The sequence below is a fragment of the Chlamydotis macqueenii genome, chromosome 1 (assembly GCF_036417535.1).
Source record: "Chlamydotis macqueenii isolate bChlMac1 chromosome 1, bChlMac1.mat, whole genome shotgun sequence".
NCBI lineage: Eukaryota > Metazoa > Chordata > Aves > Otidiformes > Otididae > Chlamydotis > Chlamydotis macqueenii.
Window position 1 is genome coordinate 213485181 of NC_141556.1, and position 22214 is coordinate 213507394.

Sequence of the window (22214 nt, forward strand, 5' to 3'; positions counted from 1 at the left end):
TTCCATCAACACCTTGCACAATTATTTTCAGCCACTCACAGTTTTAGCGTGAACAGCTGGCTGTGGGCTGGGATGGGGCCAAGCAGTAGTGACAAGGAGAATGAGGCTGCGTCCCAGGTGACAGGACACATGTCAGAGAAGGCAGGAGACCCCAACTACTCTCACACTGTCACTTGCATAACTTCCACCTCTGTCCAATCACCTCTGTCCCTCTGCATAAGCTTGGCAAGGGAACATCATCACAGGCTAATCCTCCTCCTTTTTATTTAGAATCACAGAATGGTTAGGGTGGGAAGGTACCTTTGAAGGCCATCCAGTCCAACCCCCCTGCAAGGAGCAGGGACATCTCCAACCACATCAGGTTGCTCAGAGCCCCGGCCAACCTGGCCTGGAATGTTTCCAGGGATGGGGCCATCTGCCTCCTCCATTTCAGTCATTTCCTCACACTGATGCCAGGTTTTCTTCTCATCTAGTTAAATTTTGTGGTCATTTTGGACCAACAGACATCCTTGGTCAACTTCCACAAAGTCTTCTTGCCTCTCATAAAAGTAGAGTTCTTCTCTTTGAGGGGAAAGCAGCCTTCTCTGTTGGCCAATACACCCTCTCAGGGCATCCAGCCACTCAGTAAGGACATGTTGCAAAGTTGTTCTCCGATGTTTTAAGCTCTGTCACAGCATGACCGTTGTTGAATCTCTTCCAGGACACCTGGAAATTGAGGAAAGTTGCTGGGACAGTGGACACCGTGGATTGGGAGATTCGTGGATTGGGATTCAAACCCAAAAGTAAAGTAAATGAACTCGAGTTCAACTGATGGGTAGGCAAGGACACACTCACTTCCCTCCAGGTAAAAAAAAAAAAAAAAAACCACAAACAAACAAAAAAAACCACAGTTTCCTCTAGAAAAGACCTTCATTTTTCACCATCTTTATCGAGATTGGAAGGAGGGCTTCAGACACCAAAAGAGACGAAGAAGTCAAGCTTCCATGATCTGAATATAGTTTCACTTCTATCATTTTCTCTCTTTAAATTTCACACACTTATGCTCTAGACACAGGAAAGGACTAAGTAAGTAAACAGCGATACGTTGAACTAACCAGTGTTAGTGCAGCTACCAACGATAAAGTTTGCACTGGCAGGAGTACAGGTTCCCACTGCCTCTTTGAAAAACGAATTATCCAATTCAATTTACAAAGTCTAACTCTAGCACTAACACAGCCAAGTGGAAAAAAATATTTGTTTTGGAAAGCAAGCAGAAAAACAACCTTTTTTTTCCCCCCCCTCTTTTAGAAGGAATTTAGTAAATATTCTACCTTGATGCTGTGTAAGCACTGTTCAGCAATAGCTAAAACATCCCCAAAATCCAACACATAGCACTATACCAGCTACTATCCAGAAAATTAACTATATACCCTAGGCAAAACCAGTACAGAGGACTCACAGGGACAGCCCAGAAAGGGTCTCCCATATGCGGTGATGTGTTAAACCGCAACTTGATTGAGCATCCAAGCCTCATCTCTCACCCAGCCTCTTTCAAACTGGTAGGGATTTTGCAAGAATGGTTGCACACAGCAGTCTTTACACTGGAAGGACACTGCTGTACCTAGGTGTCCAGGGAAAAGCCCTGGCAAAACCCAACTGACGGAGCCACCAGCTCTCGTTGGCAAAGCACAGGGCTGGCTATAAAGGACCATGGCCCAAAAATCCCTCTTTTCCCCCTATCTCCCACCTGCCTGGCTCCCCTCTTTCTCCAGCTGCAGCTCCAGTTCAGTGCTGGCTGTTTACAGCCCGGAACACATTTTGCAGATGCTCTGCAGTAAAAAAAAAAACCTTTGACACCTATGAAGCATTATAAATCACAGTGCACGTTAATCAGCCAGTCTGAGCCCATAATCCTAACTCAGGAACAACAGTCAATGGGTTTTGCAGACTCCCTCCCACAGGCATTTTGCCTACATCAGGACTAAGCCGGAGATTTAGCGTTAGTCAGACATCCTCACCCTGACCGTGTTAGGCTGCGCCAGGCAGCAAGTTATCAAACGCCATGGCTTTCCTGGGGTTTCAAGAACTTTGGATTTCCCATCCTTCAAACAGGCATTACTGAAGTAGGAAACATCTTGCACAGGGAGCAAGCAGGAGTTTACAGAGGCCACAGCATCTGCAGTCAATGGTCCACTATTTATATTGAAAAATGGCTTTGGAGGAAAAACACAACTCAAACTCATTAAGGCTGAAACTGTGTTTATTGAATAGACATTAATTTATAATGCTGCCCAGCAGCCTGGCCCTTAGGTCAAGTAGTCATAAATATACCAGCTTTCTGGGCTTGTACCTCCATGGTAGGATCTGGAGGTGACCAGCAACAGTCTTCTGCAAGCTCACCTAAGTAGGCGATGGCTTCAGCATCAGCCTTGCCCTGTAGCAGCCTTTTAGGAGCTGTCTGAGGATATGGATCTCAATACCACGCAAGCTCCTCAAAGGTTAAGCCCAGTTTCTGAGGCTAGCACACCTCTCTACTCCTGGCCTGTCCACCATGGGACTCCTGCCCAGCCTAAAAGAGGTGTTGCTCTTTCATGAAGGCCAAAACACATGATTCCCAGATAGACCCAATAACACTTCTTGCAAAGTCTGGTCTGATGGCACCATGCAGAGCATCTGCAATTCCTGCCTGGCTCAGCTGACCACTGACCTGCTTCAGGGAATACACAACAAAAAGACAATGAGATAGAGGAGAGAAAAGCTACATTATAATATGACAGCACAATGCCATGTGTAAATTCAGTTCAGACTTGAAGGCTGGCTGCAGCCACACTTCAAGCAAGATCTTGCAGCTAAGAAAGCCAACGGCACCTTGGGCTGCATCCCCAGCAGCGTGGGCAGCAGGGCGAGGGAGGGGATTCTGCCCCTCTGCTCGGCTCTGGGGAGACCCCCCTGCAGTGCTGCGTCCAGCTCTGGAGCCCCCAACAGCAGAAGGACGTGGAGCTGCTGGAGAGGGTCCAGAGGAGGCCACACAGATGCTGAGAGGGCTGGAGCAGCTCTGCTGTGAGGCCAGGCTGAGAGAGCTGGGGCTGTTCAGCCTGGAGAAGAGGAGGCTCCGGGGAGAGCTGAGAGCGGCTCCCAGTGCCCAAAGGGGGCTGCAGGAAAGCTTGAGAGAGAATTTTGACAAGGGCATGTAGTGACAGGACAAGGGATAATGGCTTTAAAATGAAAGAGTAGGTTTAGATTAGACATAAGAAAGAAATTCTTTACTGGGGGAGTGGTGAGACACTGTCCCAGGTTGCCCAGAGAGGTGGTGGGTGCCCCATCCCTGGCAGTGTTCAAGGCCAGGTTGGATGGGGCTTTGAGTGACCTGGTCTGGTGGAAGGTGTCCCTGCCCAGGGCAGAGGGGATTGGAGCTAGATGATCTTTAAGGTCCCTTCCCATGCAAATCAATCTATGATTTTATGATCTTTTCTGGCAGATGGCCTTGAGAAAAACTGAGAAATCCTGCTTTTTCATCTTCCCCACTGCTGAAGCTTTCAATGTGTTTCAACATTGAAACATCATTGAGCAAGGCAACACTTGAATGACACCCATGCTCCTGGGAAAATCACCCACAACCCCAGACGCAAAGAAAGATCTGCACTTTTCCTCCCAGGCATCTCCCAGAGCCAAAAGAAAAAGACTTCATGAGGGAGCAAGACTGCAGACACAGACCTCGTAATTCCTGCAAGGCAACGCAACGGCAATGATGACAAGGCTGAGGGAATTCAGCAAAACCTGCAGCAGGAGCCAGAGGCTGGGCAAGGCAAGGTGTCCACACGCAGCTATGAGCATCTCAGACCCCTTCGCTGCACAATCATCCACCCTGTGTCATGTCACAGCCTCCGTGTAAAATTAAGGGCTCACAGGTGAATTTAAAGGATGTCTAAGGGATGTGTAAAGCCCTGAAAATGGGGTAGTTTTGCTTTCAATTCCAAGCATTGGGGAGAATAAAAAATAAAAATAAAAATTTAAAAAAAAAAAATCAATATTTAACCCAACAATTGGATTTTCCTGCATTTAGCCCATCACTCCAACATAACCAGACACATCCATTGATGGGGACTCAGCTCTGAATCACTGGTCACGTTCAACATTCAATCCAACGCCTTAGTGACCAACCGCAAATCACACCGGCTTGAAAGAGCCTCTTTCAATCAAAAACTCCCGTCCTCAGGCCTGTGGTCAGGAACATTAACAAATTGAAACCGCATGGAAAAGGGCAGATTCACTCATCCTTTAATAGCGGTTTTCAGCAAAGCAAGCAATTTCTGTAACTAGTGACCTTTGGCCGTCTGAGGATTAGCACTGAAGACCCAGCAAAGTCCCAGTTCCAGAGCCTGAAGTCACACAGATATCACACCAACGTGGCTTAGATCATCCGTTCAGGTCATTTAACAGCTCTGGCCAAGTGGGAATTACAAGAGTATTTCACTATAAAGTGAATTAAGATGCATATCACAGACACAGCGCAGCAATCCATTATGTCGACGGATCAAACCTCCTCATTTGTCTTTTCACAAAAGGACCAAAGGGGAGAAAAAAAAAAAAACACACAGCCAGAGGCCTCAGCTCAAGGCCACGTGATGTTTTTAACTAGATGGACCATCTTGAATCATTCACATTTCACATTAAGGGAATAAACTTTAACAGTGAGTGCCCCATTTGTTAGGAAGGGTTTGACATCTCATTCACACCAGCTTGCAGCCACACAAGCAGCAGTAGATGCTATAAAGGCAGGGAGAGGCGTTACAAGTATTAGACATTCCCCCGCATCGCTCCTCCCATATCTACACAGCTCACACCCCTTGCATTTATTCACATAGAGGATTAGAAGATGCACAATATAAAAACACCATCTCCAAAAGGAAAAGCGGCAGCTCGGCTCCTCCAGTGATGCTGCTGCTTTCCAGCGAGCGTGTTCAGCTGCCCCACAAGCCGTAACAACCCCACCGCCTTCACCTCTCACGCCACATGCCAACCAGGCCATGTGCATGAAGCATTTCTTTTTAATAACAAAGAGTAATTTTGTTTCTAATCTCCACTACAGCATCTTTATGATTTTTCCTGCTAAGTGAGCACCACTGATGGATAAGCGACGCTGCTTGCAGAAAGGACAGGGAGATGCATCTGGCTCTGGGTATTTCTGTATTTCTGCACCTCTCTTACACATGCCCCAGCAGTCTCCATCTCTTTGCTGTGACCACAACGTGCCCGTATGAGAGTATGCCTTCATAGCTCAGCAGCAGCCAACATGTGCCATAACACGCAGCATTTATAACGTACCAATTGTGAGCAGCCCCTGAGGAGAAGAACCTGGGGGAGCTGGTGGATGAGAAGCTCAACATGGGGAAACTGGTGCGAATACACTCATTTTCAGCAGCACAGGAGATGCTGTGAAGTTGTGCAACTTGAACCAGGCCAAGGGCAAGGTCCTGCACGTGGGTCGGGGCAACCCCAGGGACAAATCCAGACTGGGGGGTAATGGATGGAGAGCAGCCCTGAGGAGAAGGACTTGGGAGTGCTGGTGGGTGAGAAGCTCAACACGAGCCGGCAACGTGCGCTCACAGCCCAGAAACCAACGGCACCCTGGGCTGCATCCCCACAGCGTGGGCAGCAGGGCGAGGGAGGGGATTCTGCCCCTCTGCTCTGCTCTGGGGAGACCCCCCTGCAGCGCTGCGTCCAGCTCTGGAGCCCCCAACAGCAGAAGGACGTGGAGCTGCTGGAGAGGGTCCAGAGGAGGCCACGCAGATGCTGAGAGGGCTGGAGCAGCTCTGCTGTGAGGCCAGGCTGAGGGAGCTGGGGCTGTTCAGCCTGGAGAAGAGGAGGCTCCGGGGAGAGCTGAGAGCGGCTCCCAGTGCCCAAAGGGGGCTGCAGGAAAGGTGGGGAGAGACTCTTCAGCAGGACCTGGTGTGATAGGATGAGGGGTAATAATTTTAAAATAGAAGGAAGCAGATTCAGATTGGATATTAGGAAGAAATTTTTTACACTGAGGGTGGTGGAGCACTGTCCCAGGTTGCCCAGAGAGGTGGTGGATGCCCCATCCCTGGAAACATTCCAGGCCAGGTTGGCCGGGGCTCTGAGCAACCTGATGTGGTTGGAGATGTCCCTGCTCCTTGCAGGGGAGTTGGTCTGGATGGCCTTGAAAGGTCCCTTCCAACCCTAACCGTTCTAGGATTCTATAATTACGCTGGTATTGTCTCTCCAACACAGCAGCAGTATCATGAACAGAAATTGCAGGCAGCTGTGCTCCTTGCTGGGTTCTTTCACTGTTTGCTGCAACCACTTGTCAGGTGGTAGGAAGGGGTAGAGGAATGCATCAGCTAAAATATCTTCTGCCTTAAACATGTCTGTAGCTGGTCAACAGACTAAGAGAGCACCTTTGTATTATCCAGATTTTAATAAAAGCTACACATGTTCACTAAGTCTCGCAGTGCTCTATCCCAGACAGGACACGCTGCATCAGGAGGCAACGGATCCATTGAGCCTTTTCTTCTCCAAGTACCAAAATCTGGAGGATTATCATAGAAACACTGGCATAGTACTAAACATCCAAAGAGCAATTCAGAGAGAAACCTGAAGGAAAATGATCAGGGGTCAGCATCTCTCCATCTAAAGCAGAGCACCTGAGGTCATTTTTTGTTGCTGTTTTGGCAACAGGCACAATTTCCAAGTCTCAGATCAGCTTTCCCAGCACAGGGGCACAATGCAATGGGCTACAGCTTCCTCCTATCTCTTCCATTGGCCGCCCCAGAAACCTCCAAACTCTGGTCTCATCTCTCTCAAGAAGCTCACTCCAGTAAAAGGTCAGAAATCAGTGCCCTCACAGCCAACTATCTGAGCCTTTAAAGTTTCCTCCTTCAGCAGGGCTTATCTTCAAGAGCTTCAAGGCATCAACCATATCTGCTCTCAGTCTTTCTTCTTCACCAGGCTGAACACAGCAAATTTGAAGTCATCACTTTCCAAACACTTTCTAGGAAAGGCTTGGCTAAACCCCCTGATAACCTGTAATGGATTTCCTGGGAAGCACAGGCAGCCTAGACTTCTGTCTGGAAACCAAAGATAAGGGCGGGAGGGGAATACAAGAGCCATCTCCTCTGACTGCTACTGGAGTAAGGACAAGAGAAACATGGAGATTTTGTGAATATTAGGAACAGGACAAGCCCTGTTTCATCCCAGCTTGCCTTGGGATCCTTAAAAGGTTTGAAAATTCCTTTTATCCCTATATCCCTCCTGAACTTGAAGGTGTCATTCCTATTTTTCTTCCCCTATCCCCTCCTCAACAGCCCAAAGTCTTTTTTTTTCCCTGCACAGACAGCACTTGGCCCTCAGCCTTCAGATCTACTTGTTTACACAGACTACAGACACACGAACAATTCAGCCCTGTTTTCAGCTGTTAACTCAAGGTTGGTTTTCACTGCAACCCAAGATGAAAACTAAGGGTCATAAAGGTCTACCCCTACAATCTTCTTTTGGTTTGCTACTCTAGTTTTGGAGCTTCACTGGCCACTTGGGGAATCTTCTGGTGCATCTGAAGTGGGTTTCTTTATGCAATCTACTGCAAATAATTCAGTAAGAGTGAGCTCACCTTCCCCAACTACACTTGAAGGCAAGACGATGCACATAGGGGCTTCAAGGACGGAAGCAGCAGCATCTGCTATATCTGAAAACGTCCAAGAGCAAACAGGAGGAAGGAGGCATGATGGGCTCCAGCGATGTAATTTTTCACCCGGATAATTAGTACAACACAAAGAAAAAACAGTTGGAGGGAGCACATCTGGCAGCTGTAAGAAGGAAATGCCACAAACTGAATAAAACCCTGGAGGCCCACAGTGCTGGAAAAGTCACAAGGCACCTTTGTGTATCCGAGGGGGGCGGCCTGGCCGTTCGTCACAGGGACCGTGTGTATGGATCACTTCAAAGTTTCTGAATAAAGTAGTAATGACAAAGTACTAGCAATTCCGTAAGCCATTGCTATATGAGCTAATCAATCACCTACAAAAAGGTTGGTCCTACTCAGGGGTCACTTTTAATATTACGCAGAGCCTGAATTTGCAGGCAGACAAGTTAAAGCTGCAGGAAATATAACTGCGACCTGCTAAGTTAGCGGTGATTCCTGATGGCATCAGTCAGTGTCACACAAGATACTGTCTCTAGCTCCTCACCTCCAAACCCATGGGCAACAGCTGGTGCCATCAGAAAGCCCCTAAGTGCATTCACAGGTACCAGGGAGAAGTGTCCATGTTAGGATGATTCCTGGGATTCAAAAATTCATCAACAGTGGCCACCGTCAAGTCCTCTCACAATAGCTTGACTTCCGTGCCTCAGTTTACCCATCTACAGAGGGGGAAAAAAAAAAAAAAAAAGCTGGCAGAGGTATTTATGCCACTTCACACACTAAATATAGGAGGTTGTATTGATTACAGGCTTTGATACCTCACCTGAATATTAGCGGTTCCATTTATTAACACTGGAACATTATACCAGGGAGGGGAGGGAGGTACCTGGAGAGTGCTGAGCAAGAACTGGTTGGCTTGGGAAATTCTCAGTTCCCTCCCACTTCAACATGCCCATCTGCTGCAGAGGCCTCAGGTCAGGAAGGCTGAGGCACTCTGCCAAGCCCCATTAAGTTTTTATTGCACTAAATCAGAGCAGCCCCAGGAAGGGGTTCATAACACTTCAGTATTTTCCCCAGCAAAAGGTATAAAAGGCTGTTTGTCAAGAGAGATGGCGAATGAAGCAACACTCCTGGCCCAGGGTGTTTCCACGGAGCCTGTAATATCTCGCTAGTGCTGACCTTTTATTGATTAGGTACCAAAGACCCTCAAACTGCGATCCATCAGCACAAAACACACGAACTACGGAGCATCTGCCGCTGGGTTCAGAAGAGCTGACACGCTACAAGGCATTGCTCCGGGCTTGACAGCTCTTCACTGATGGGAGCAGCAAGCCTACAAAACAACAGCAACAAGGAAATATCTCTGCTACAATTACTGAGGATTACTGTCAGAAGAGGACAAAGGGAGAAAGGGAAACATTGCAGCAGGTACTGACAGGACCAGAAGAGCCACGGTACCAGGTGGGGAAAAGACAACCTGCAAGGACATCTGTTCAGCGAAGGGACAACAGAAAAAAAAAAAAGCAAGGACACTTGCTGGCACATAGAAATGGAGTCTAAATGCAGCTATGCAAACCCATATTTCATTGACTATCAGCCCTGACCACCTCCAAAGCTTTCAAAGAAATCCACTCCTGAGCTTGGATGTGCATCTCATTAGCTCCAGCTTCACCATCTTTCCAGGTTCTTAACAAGGGTCTGGTTTTAGATGCTCAGGTGGGATGAGAGCATTCAGAAAGCAGGGGGATTTCTGTATGTACGAGATGTCATCACTAATACTGCTCCCTCCACTCACATCATCTCAGGGGTGTTCACAAGATAAATGGGAGGAAGAAAAGAGACTTTATAAGTGCCCTGAAGAGCATCATTCACAGAATGCTCATGAGAAGACCTCCATTTAAATGTTGTATGGCATTGAGGAGTACGAAAAAAAAAAAATTGAAAAAAAAATTAAAAAAAAAAAATAACAGAAATGTTACAATTTCAGTCACCTCGGATCCAAAGCCACCAATTTTGGGTTCATTCCCAGATGATGATGGCCCTTCCGACTGCACGTAACCAAAGCAGGCACCCATCCTTGCCTATTTTTAGCAATTTCCTGAAGGAAAATAGTTTTATAAACATGGGAAGCTTCCAGTGGAAATGCGGAAGACAAGAAGAGTTCCCAGTTACATTTTGTCTGCCTCATCCTGTATCTCAGGAGGGTTTACGGTTGGGAAGTACAGTACCAGTTGTGCCTGCTGCTAAGCAGAGAAGCCAAAGCCCTTTGCAAACGGTGATAGTGTTTTATCCTATTTGACAGGGAACTAAATAAGATAAAATAAAGATCCAAAGATTTTTTCAATACACAGTAACTGGAAAAAAAAGCAAAAAAAACCTAGCCAACAAAAGTGGCTTCTTCTGTTTGTTGGACAGATAGAAAATTATCATTCCAATTTTCTTCTGCAGAATCTCTTTTCTCACTCCCATCTAGAATGATTTCCCAGGTGCGATATTTGCTGTGTACAGACATGGGTTTGGAAGCAATAAAAACCTAAACAAAACTAGTTGATAGATTTTAACTTCACGTTTATACAATGCAACTCATCATTTGCCACGTGGATACTGATCCTGCAACATCTCTGGATGGATTTAGAAAAGATGCTGCAGCCAGCCCTGGACTCTGCCCCAGGAGCAAGAGCTATTCTGGTGTTGTAAGACCCAGCAGCAGTTCATTTCGGGTGAAGCACACAAGCTGCGCGCAGAGCATTGTGTTTATCCACTTCAATTACCAGCGCCGCGCTCCCCGTGTTTAATTGCTGGCAATCCATCAACAGGACCGTGGTATCTGGGAGCTACCTTGGCAGCTGCCATCTGAACTTCAGAGCTTTAAAAGCACATATGGCAACCACAAGCCAAAGTTTATTTACCCACAGTTTCTGTGTTCAGGGGAATAGAGCTCTGCTAAGACGACGCACTGATTTCATAAGAACTTCGCTGGTGGAATAGAATCATAGAATCACAGAATGGTTTGGGTGGGAAGGGACCTTCAAAGCCCACCCAGTCCACCTCCCCCCTGCAAGGAGCAGGGACATCTCCAACCACATCAGGTTGCTCAGAGCCCCGGCCAACCTGGCCTGGAATGTTTCCAGGGATGGGGCATCCACTGCCTCTCTGGGCAACCTGGGACACTGTCCCACCACCCTCAGCCTAAACATTTTTTTCCCCCTAATATCTAATCTAGATCTACCTCCCTCTATTTTAAAACCATTATGAACAAGTTGTAGTTAGATCAGAAATTGCTTCCTCACACCAGCCACAGAGATTTTAATGGTCTGAATTACAGCAAGACCATTTCTTCTCTTTTATATGCCTTTAATTAAAAAAAAAAAAAAACACATTAAAAATTTAAAAACCATGAGAGGGGATATTGACATTAAAGCTGAAGGTGCACAATAGAAAAAAGCAATTTTGCAGCTGCTCAAAATTTCAAAAGGAGACCAAGAGTGCAGGTTGGGTGCCTTCAGCCTCCCTCCTCCATTCTCGAAAGGTCAGAAGAAAGCAAAATATAATTACAATTCTAGCAAGCATTTTCCCCCCCCAAAAAAAGCCTTACAACTCAAGCTTACAATTAAAAATGACATTTTTCATGTACATTTTTAATGATCTGCATACATTTGGGGGAAGAGGAGAGGAATCATTTCGACTCGACCTGGAGTACTGTGTCCAGTTCTGGAGCCCCCAACATCAGAAGGACATGGACCAGTTGGACAAGGTCCAGAGGAGGCCACGAAGATGATAAAAGGGCTGGAGCACCTCTCTTATGAGGCCAGGCTGAGAGAGCTGGGGCTGTTCAGCCTGGAGAAGAGGAGGCTCCGGGGAGACCTGAGAGCGGTCTTCCAGTACCTCAAGGGGGCTACAGGAAAGATGGGGAGAGGCTGTTTAGTAGGGCCTGTTGCAATAGGACGAGAGGTAATGGTTTTAAAATAGAGGGGGTTAGATTTAGATTGGATATTAGGAAAAGTTTTTTTACGATGCGAGTTATAGAACACTGTCCCAGGTTGCCCAGAAAGGTGGCGGAGGCCCCATCTCTGGAAACGTTCAAGGCCAGGTTGGCCGGGGCTCTGAGCAACCTGATCTGGTTGGAGGTGTCCCTGCTCCTTGCAGGGGGGTTGGACTAGATGACCGTTGAAGGTCCCTTTCCAACCCTAACCATTCTATGATTCTATGACTCTGGCTATTGAGCTGCAGTCCAATTCAGAAAACAAACATTCACAGTCATCAGCAGAAGATTTCAAGGACACAAGGTCAGGTCATAACCCAAAGTTAGTTGAAGGCCTTTTATTCTAGAAAGTCTGATATTTTTAAAATAAAGCAGATACAGCCATGATCTTCAAATACATGCCTCGCTTTCTGATAATTAGAGTGTAAACATAGTATCTACATACCTTATTCCTTTCTTCCCAGGTAGCTCTAGATTTTTGCAAGACTTAAGACTTCTCAAGTATGCCATATCCCCTTTTTGTAGAAACCATGCTCAGGAAAACATCTATTATACTATAATTGGCTCTACTCTGGGTTTGCAGTGGCTGAGTTACTATAGGGTCGGATACAGGGAAATATAATTGGTGGTGTTATCAATATGCCACCGCCTTTGTGTAAAGCAAATAGGCGCACAAGTATTTTCCTGGCTAATCCCTTACAGATACATCTAAGTACTGTGGCTGGAATACATCAGCTGAAGACAATTAGCATATGTAAAGCTTCCTATCTCCATCCAACACCTTGAGATCTTGGAAAGTTTTTCCACAGGTCTTGAAATTCCTCTCCTGCAGACCAGAGATCACTAAACCCCAGCACTGTATGTTGGAGTAAGTCCATCCCTACTTCAGAGCTTCACTCAGCCGCAGAGATTGGAGCTTGCGGTATAAGTGGTTCTGAATTTGAGCGACACCATGAAATGCTCTCCCACTGGATCCAGAGAGGTAGAGGGGTGCTAACACTGGTTTGCAGCCCGCAGAAGTTACCTGCTTGCTCAAATAGCCAAGGTCTATTTTGCAACTAAAGAGGTTTCTCTTATACACATCCCAGAGTTCCCACTCGTTTGCAGTACTTAAGCACATGCAAATAGACTGGTCCAACAGAGGATAATTAGCCTTCATTGGCATTTTCCCCCTCCAAATACAGGGCTACAACCGCTCATTCCAGCCCTAACACCTGCAAGGCGCTTCATTGACAGCACGATGGGAACGGATTCTTCATACCTTGGTTTTGCATAGCCTGTAGCTAATTTTAGACTTTCTTCTTATGCTCATGCAAGAGCAAAGTTATCTCCATTTTTCTATTCGAGAAAGTGGAAATTGAGGCTTCATGTAGACCTTAAGACCAACACAGAGACTGTACGTGTTTTTAAGCCCTGCACAGGTACTTTAAACACAACAAATTCCTTTCTCACACCAGAAAAACAACTGAAATTCCAAGAAGAATTGGAAGGCGGCCACTGATGTTTTTTGGTAAACTAAACCAGCACAAGTAGAGTCATTTTTCACCAAAAAAATTAAGTCAACAGCAATTTTTCTATGGGTTTTTAGCCAAGAAGCACGATGTTCTGGCTCATAAGGCATACAGAAGAAAGCATTTTGAGTATTTAAGTTAGTACATGCACACATGCCAAGACATTACATCCCACTCTTTTCCTGACAAAGTCTTAAAAGCCAAGTACACCCTCCACTACGGATGTGCCAGGGTATTTGCTCAAAGGAAACTTCTGCTGGCTCAGAAGCAGTCTCTCAGACTAAGCTGGCCAGACTGAAAGAGGAGGAAAAACAGCACAAACATTTCTACTTTGCAAAAGGAAATTTGTTTTACGCTGCACAAATGCAAGCCATGACTTTTCAATTCACATTGGAGCTCCCGGCCAAGCTGCATCACCAACAATCGATGCGATTCAGAACCAAGAGCATTTTTGGCATGGGATCTGCCACCCCAGAAGTGTTTTCTCCTTAACAGCCTCTTTTCCAGAGGAGAAGCACTCCGCAGGCAGGAAGATCCCTGGTTTTAGACTTAAAAACAAAACAGAGAAGCTAATTGTCACCAGACCAAAACTAAGCCCTCAAAAAGCAACGAAAGGATCTCCTGGGAGCATTGCCAGAAGAAATGAGATTTAAAGTTTTGTTTTGCTTTTTTTTCTTCTTTAAGTAGTAAGCACACTGAAAAAAACAGACAACACGAGAGCACAGTACAGTAATAGTCAACCATTACCCAGAAGATGGAACAGCACGGCTTTGACAGCAGTTTTTTCACACTTCTTCCTATAAACACATCAGGTCTCATGAGACATCATCTCACAGCCCCAAATGACAGGGAAGGCACAAGTCCAGCCCCACTGCCTGGATTCCCTCTGCCAGAGCTCTTAAAAACTGCATTTATCCAGGGGAGGGAAAAGTCATCTCTAACAGCTTCCCCGTTTATCCACAGCTAGTTCACAACTCCTGCTGCCTTTCTCTATCTACAAGCTTATTTGCACATGCACAGAAGCTAGAGACTACACAGAAATGCAAGTCCTACATATTCAGCCAAATAAACACAAGCACACCAATAAGACACAGAGCAAGGAGCAAAACAGAAATCTCCAAAAGGAAAATACAGACAGATTTGGCCAAACCCATACCAGTCAATCCCTTTGAGAACCATGACCAGCTAACCATGCCAATCTGCTACGTCAGCCACATGGCAAGGACTTCTCACAGAGCTCCAAGCCACAAGGCCAGAGGTTTCCACAGTCAAAAAAACCAATCAAATATCCAGCACTTTCAACCAAGATCTACACCCATCCCAAAGTCACCAGGAAGAGGCGACGGCAGTCAGTTACTCACCTTGGTGGTGTCATCATGTGACCGCTGGTACCGTTTCCAGCGGCAGCCGTAGATCCCGGTCAGACAGGACAAACATAGCTGCGGCTCGTAGTACTGCAGCGGCTGGTGTTTAACCATGCTCCTTCCAGCCCCTCAGGAGCGAGGCATCAGAAACCCATCAGGTCCTGGGAGTGCCCTTCAGCAAAAGGAGAAGAGAAAAAGGGGGAGAAAAAATAAATTAAAAATGCCAAGCAATATTTCAGTACGTTAACAAGCCATTCAATAATTAACCATGTCCTCTGGCTATTAAGAGAGAGGAGGAATGATAATCAGATCTATTCCCAGCCCTGCCAACATCTCCAGCTTGTTACTCAACAAGATTGAGAAGTTTAATTAGTTTGCAAGTTTTATTTCCTTGTGCAGTCTCTCCCACACCACTAAAAGCAAATGTATTCATAGGAGTTATCAGTAAGAAAAGCCACGCAAGGACAAGAGCAGTAGGCTGATTATTTGCAGCCCAGATGATTAGATTTTTTTTTTTATGAATGACGGAAATGTAAAGAACCATAGCCTCTGCAAGCACAAACTTAAAATGGATTCAGAGACCTCTGCAAAGTTGAAACCTAGCCAGGCTAAATCAGTTTATCTTGAGCATCCTATGGAGCCTGCAAAACAGTCCAAGACAAGGAGCTAACACACTTGCACACACCAGAAAAGGCAGATATTACCCTCTCCCTTTATACGCGTCTCCAACAAGCACTCACAGGCTGCAGAGGTGGTTGCAGCCTTCATCCGGGAGAAAGAGCCCCTCTCCACCAAACAGCACTCACTCCCAAAGGACCAGCCTGACTCTGATGAAACTGCTGTTCGCCACACGTGGGAACATCACTGTTTTGAGGGAAAGTACTCCGCTCCATCAATTACATGCTTCATGCGTCACAGTTCTTTTTCTTTTTTTTTTTTAGATATATATTTAGATGCTCACTTTTGTCTCTGGTGAGATTCGTATCAAGAACAGACCAAGTAACCTTATGCTCTTACTAATTCATAGAGTCAGCGTTCGCGGATGGGAGCCTCAAAGCAAATATTTGCCAGTCTGGTGGCGTCACGTGGCTCTCAGCTGCACTTACCTCCGACCAGGGGGTTTCCATAGGTTCCTGATGCACCAGCGTACACCCACAGCCCCACACACTGCTGTTGTGTGGAGACTCAGTGCACTACTAGTGACGCTCAACAGTAGTTGAGCTTGCAAAGTGCTTGGCTACCTTTCCAGAGTGCACAGGGTAAGTGTAACAGGGCTTAAGGAGGTAACCTAGCCACCTAAGAGCTTTTCAATGCCACATCCCATGGAAGAAAGCCTCCAAGAATGGAGCTGACTGTATTTTTCACTATAGCCAATGCATAAGAGGATGCTGCAGGCATTACAAACACTCTGGCAGAGTCCAGAAATATCAAAAAGGACACTGACAACTCAACTCTTCCAGCTTCTGTCCTTCGCGTCCCTTTACACTCTGTGCTTCATGCTGTGGACATGACCTTCTCTAATCAGGACCCAGCATCCCAGAGGCAGACAGATCTTGCGAGTCAGTTGTTGTGGTTTCAAAGCCTACCAGACCGTTACCATGCTGTCTCCAGAGCCCACAACCCATAGGTCCTCTGCCTTCCTCTTATCCAGACACTAACTGTACCTTTGTCCTTTCACCAAATCTCTCTGTAATGCTCTGGGAGCTGCTCGAGGCATTGACCCAGGCAGAGGACACGAGATGTGCAGGACTTGCCTATCAGTTCATAGCTGGCCCAGATCCCCACGTGGTTTTGCCCATCCCCTCAGGGAGGGCATGCAGGACAGAGTCACAAACACATCCAGTCTGAAACTATTTGCTGATCACATCACCCTGTGCTTTCCCAGCTCATCTGCCCCGAAGCGCTGCTGTACCACCTTCGTGGCCTTGGGCTTGAGGTCACCTCCCCGCCTGCATTTCGTCCTTTCGCATGCTATTTATAAAGCTCAGCATTAGTCACTGCACAAGTTGCCTCCTATCTTCAGCTTCTGTCTGCTTCAAGAGCATCCCTACAAAACAAAAGTTTTCCCCGTCTGCCTTCCCCACACGCCGGCAGCACACTGCAGGCAGAAACTACTGTCAGTTAGAATAGGACAGAAATGCTGAGGACATGCAAAGTTGCTAGATGTTTTTTAAAGGTCTTGGACAAAGCCATAATCTCTGCCCTGCAGATCCTAAGCAGTAAGTGACATACAAGGTGTTGTGGGACATAGGCGGGACATAAAAATTCTGCACAGCCTATTAGCAATTCCACTGCCAAGCCCCACATTACTGTCCTGAAAACCTAGCAGGCTTCAGTCGTTACAAGAAGTCCTTCATTAATCTCCAAAGGAGAGCATCTCTTCCGATTTCCACCTCTTCCTGCTTTAGTCATGCAAAGCAAGAGGGCAGACAGACCATTTCTATCTTTAAAAGCTTTGCCGCCTATTTTATTTGCTAGCTTACAAGAATTGCCTTGCAAACTCAAACACAAGCCCTACACTCGAGCATTTCATCACTCCACTCTTCTGGGAAGTTCTTAGCTGTTCTCCAGCCCAGACACCTGGAGAAGTGGTGCTGTACACCAGCCACATGCATTCAGAGCATCAAAGCTGGCAAACCCTGACTTTTCAAACAGAAATCCAATTCCCCTGAAGTGGCAGGAGCCTGGGAGCAAAGGATGCCCTTCGGAAATAATATAAGTCGTGTTATGGATCCATCATTCCATTAACAAAGTTGAAGATCAAGCACTTATTAAAGTCCTATCCCAGCACAGCTCACATGAGGCAACCAATAAAGCTGAGAAGGGAATAGGGTGAGTTTGGGCAAGCACCATGAGTTAACAGGTACAGGAAGAGTTCTCATCTCCGGGCTGTCACCAGGATCCCTGATTCAACCTGTTCAAGATATAAATATCCCTCTCATGACTGCACATCCAGAGCTATCAGTTAAAGACACGAACTTTGCTGCACAACCAGAGATAGCAGAGGCACCAAAGTCCTTTCCAACAGCATTGCTTGAGTAAGGTACAAGGGCACTTCAGCGATGGAGAGGGACCAGCAATCAACCCTTCTCCCTGAAGGGAAAATCCAGCCAGGAACACCAACAACCAGAGTAGATACAAGAGCCTTGAGTTTATTGTCCAGTTCTGAAGAGCATTTGCCAACCTCCCACAGCAGCATCTAATCCAGCATTTCCCAATCTCCTGGCAGAGTTCAGGGGGGACACCCCAAAAGAAAACCTGTCCACCATCACCAGAAGGCACTGCTGGAACGCTTTAAGAGCGGTAGAATCCACTAAAAACCACCAAGGAGATAAAAACTACAATCAAGGGAAAATACAGCTGAAAAGGCTCCATAAGCCACCAAGTGAAGCTCCCACCCTGGTTCCTCTCACTGCACGCCAGCACAGGCAGATGCTATAGGAGCCCGGAGATTCAGGCTGCTCTCCATAAATGGAGAAGCAGTTAGGAGAAACATAAAAAGAAGAAATTCAACATGAGTTTAAAAAAAAAAAGCCATTCCTAAATGTAGTTAAATTGCATGAGGCAGAACCTACAAGCGTAAAATCATTCTCTTCTCCATGAGGGTCATGAACAGAGGACCACAACAGAAAGGAAAGCACAAGACACAGCACCCATCCTCCTCACCACACACACAGACACCCGAATAGTAACAGGAGATGTAGGAAGAGACTGAAGCACAGCAAGCAAGATGCTGCTCAAGGGAAACCATACTGATACCATCTGTCCAGAGATCCTTGCTTGGCCAAGATCGTGGACTGAATACTTACTTCTCCTGCTTCCAGAAATTGAACTAACGGAGAGAAACGGAAAGTCCGTATCTTACAATCACCGTTCCCATGACATCTACAGCTTTGAGGTGGAGAAAGCAGGCTATGAATGATTCAAACCTCTGCTGGTTAGCATTACATACAGAAATGAAAACAGGAAGCAAGACAACATACATTAATTATTCAAATTCAGCAACATGCACCAGAAGGAGGGGGGAGAACAAAATCGAAAACACAAACCCACACAAGCAATCAGCCTTGACTTTAAAGATGCATCATCTGCCAATGGCCACAAACTTCTTCGAGCTGAATAACTGAGTTTGCCAGCTAGCTTGCCCGAAAAGGGGGAGCAGGCTAGAGTCCATCTGCAAATACAGCAAGAGCATTTTCTGAAGGCTCCTGGATGCCTAATTAGCACACATTTCATTCCTGAGATACCGGACTGTAGGTATCCGTTACAGTCTGTGACACATTATTCCTTTTCAAACAGCTTTGGAGGAAAGAAAAAAAAAAAAGGCAAGAGAGAATTCAAGTTGCAAATTTAAAAGGGAAGCTCTCTGGGGAGATCTGGCCTAAAAATTTGGATTTTTGTCTCTACGAGTTAACTCCTCCGTCCCTGTAGCCTTAGAGCAATACTCAAACCCACAGCAGAGAGGAAACAGAGCAATCACGACCAATTGTTAAACCATCTCAGTGCTATTATTTTAGCAAAGGGAAGAGGAAGAGGACAAGTCCTAAAGTGCACTGAGTAAATAATGTCAACAAAGCCACGGAATAGCAGGTTTAATAGCATCCAACCCTTTCACAAGGCTTGGTACAGTCCAAGCCCTCCCATCCAATCCCCCTTCAGGTTGGTTTGTGTTGGTTTGGTTTTTTTTTTAATTTTTTTTTTTTTTTTAATCAGCCCAGTTCCACACAAGTCACACTGATCTCAATTAGCATTTTGGGACAAATCTTTTAATAGCCCAGAGACAAGCAGCTTATGGCACATCACAGCACTACTCCAAATACCTGCCTGGTTTGGTCAGGGTGGTTTGAGGGAGCTGGGAGCAGAGATGAGAGCTATGGGTTCCTGCTTGCCTTACCTTGACTTGCTACCATCAGCCTTCTCCCACATACCCTAGGCTGGTTCAATATAAGGACATGGACCTCTTGCTTGAGCCTGCCAAGGACTCCTAAATTGGATCAGCACATCCAAGAAAGAAGCAAAACATGGCCAAGGATGTTTTGATACATGTTTGTGAATCCTGAAGTCTAAGGAGATGCTGGAGCATGCACCCGCAGGCACCTGGGGAGAGGACAACACCTGTCGTCTTCTACAACATCTCCATCCATCAAGATGTGGTTGAAAAGACCAAGCAAATGAGAAGTGTAGGCTTTCCACGAGGAGGGTCGTGGTTTCACAGAGGCAGATTTGCTTGGAGAGTGAGGGGGACAGTAGAGAAACACTGTCCCAGTCACACCTCCATGTACTCCACCCATATCTGGAGACAAAGGGCAATTGCAGCAATGGGACACTCAAAAGCCAAGCAGGCCCCAAGCACATAAGGCACAATCTCCTAAAAAAATCAGTCCCAAGGAAACTTGCCCCACTTACAATGCAAATATATTCAGAAAATAGAGACTTCAGGGCTGTTCGAGATTATTTTTTTTTTTAGCTAACCCATTTTAAAAAGAGCTTTGATAGATTCTACCGATTTCCACATTAAAAGAAGTGGTTTTCTTCTCACTGGTGACTCATGGGATCACTGTTTATCAAGGATCTCTCTGTAATTTCAACATCTCCATCTCTTATTAGAATTGCTATCAAGCTAGTTACACTTAAAACCTTATTAAGCAAATAATTACCTGTACCAATTAGGTGGGAACATCACTGATAACCACTTATCTCTATTGATATTCTCATAAGCCTTCTTGTCAATTGTTTCCCTAATTATACTGGAAAAAAAAAAAAAAATCTTTATTTTCCTTAAATATTTTCTAAACCATAGAAGTTAAGCTCTTCCAGAGCAAACTCTCCAGTTCTATGCGCAAAAGAGAAATCCTTTCTATTGTCCAGCCAAGACTGAAATGATTTAAAGCCTTAAAAGGAACCGATCTGAGTTCTTGTGACTTTCATGGACTTTTCACGGTTTTCATAGCAATCTTTTCTTTAATACGCTGAACAAAGCAACGCGACTTCACTTTCCCTGACCTTGGATGACAGAAATGGAAGAGGGACAATATCCCCGTCTGTTTAATAACAAAACAATTCTTACAGAGGGATGTTCGCTACAGGCGTTCCCGCAGGAGGAAATCTATATGCACACACACACACTGAGCAGTACTTTCCACATTTTGTTGGCCCAGACCCAGAACGTCTCAACTTGTAAGATCAAGATTTAGTTTCAAGGCAGAACAGAAGAGAACATCCTAAAGCCATGAATAGCCTCAACTGCCAAGATAATGCATTTCGGTGGTGGAAGGAGCCCAAGTAACAGCTGTGACGATCCTGCTGATCACTGAAGACCTCTTGATGACCCAGAGGGATTATTTCCAATAAGTTGTTATTCCCTGCTCTGAAAATTGAGTTGGTTAGAGGTCTCCTACTCACTTTTCACTCAGTTTTATACTAGTAGCACTGAAGAAACTGTACAAAGAGAGGTCTACAGGCCATATCTTGATCTATCAGAGAACTCTTACACCTCTGAAGGTGTAAGAGACATCACCGTCTTCCCTAATGCCTGGTGATGCTAAAACCCTATGACTACATTCTAATCCAGGGAGACACCCTACAGAGCCACCCTGATTCACAAAGTGCCAAGCGATGACCCAAATAGCCAGGATCTGGTTGTCATGTAGCAGCTATGGGTCTGGCCTGTTGTTTATTGTTCTTAATTTTTTTTTTTTAAATTAACGCTTTGAAACTAGGGCAGCATGTAGTTTGGGGGTTGTATACTTCCAGTTAATGAGAATTCAGACTTCAAAAGATAAACACTTCAAAGGGATTACAAAAGAAAAACTTAGACTTTAATCTCACTAAATAAATAAGCACAGTACATGCTAACGCCCTCTGCAATCTAGCTTAACTTTTTCCACAAACTAAGGGCAAATTGGGTGCCTAGCATTTAAAAGGGTTGAAGAAGCAGAACAGGACACCAGAAAAACCTGTACAAACTTCTTGCAGAGCAATAACCAAATAGGATCTCTGCTTTCTGCAGAAGCCTTTGCAATAAAACCTTGCAAGTCAGGGTCTCAGCACAGCTCTGAAAACCCAACATCTGCTACAGGCAAAGCCGTTGAGAAGAGGCAGGTTCTCTCCTTCCCCCTAAGCTGCAAAGCAACCAACACCAGTTACAGAGATCTTTCTAATATTAGTAGGACTGTGGGACTTTGTCTGTGATGGCAGTGGTAGTGGTCACACACTGCCTGACTTCAGGTTGTACCTCCACTGGCACATCATGGCAGAGTCCTGCCCTACAAGCATGCCCTGAAGGAGATGGGATCACAGCATGTGGCAAACAGCTTCAGTAAGAATTCTCCTATTAGTTCAATTCCTACCTAAATAGCAGTTTGTGCCTGTACATCCTCAAAAGACAGCAGGAATAAAGTTCTGCAATAACCCCAGGTGCCAGCTATGATGTCCAAGACAAAGGTCTTCATCTTAGCAAAGACCACTGTGGATGGACAAGGCACAAAGTCTAGTCACTGTGAGCTCAGATACTTCTTGGAGAAATACTCAGAAATGGAGACCTAGCTGATAACAGATGAGAGTTGCCAAATATGTGCAAGGAGTCCCATGAGCTGTGCCCACCTGGTTTCTAAGTGACTTTTCACTGGAAACCAGTGCAACAAGTTCAAGAGTTCTCCTTCATGCTCAGAAATTAGAAAGCCAACAAAAAGTTTGACATAGATAGAAAAGTGGTGAGGACG

At 45.8% G+C, this 22214-nt stretch overlaps 1 protein-coding gene across 6 annotated transcripts in view; it reads right to left on the minus strand.

Moving 5' to 3' along the window:
- The window catches only part of GDPD5 (glycerophosphodiester phosphodiesterase domain containing 5), a 172615-nt gene that overhangs the window by 96753 nt on the left and 53648 nt on the right, over positions 1–22214 (minus strand). For all 6 annotated transcript variants that reach the window (XM_086739757.1, XM_086739759.1, XM_086739762.1 and 3 more), the window contains one exon: positions 14491–14665. In XM_086739757.1, the coding sequence (XP_086595883.1) occupies positions 14491–14607 (117 nt within the window). In that variant the 5' untranslated portion in view covers positions 14608–14665. The remainder of the gene's footprint in view (positions 1–14490; positions 14666–22214) is intronic.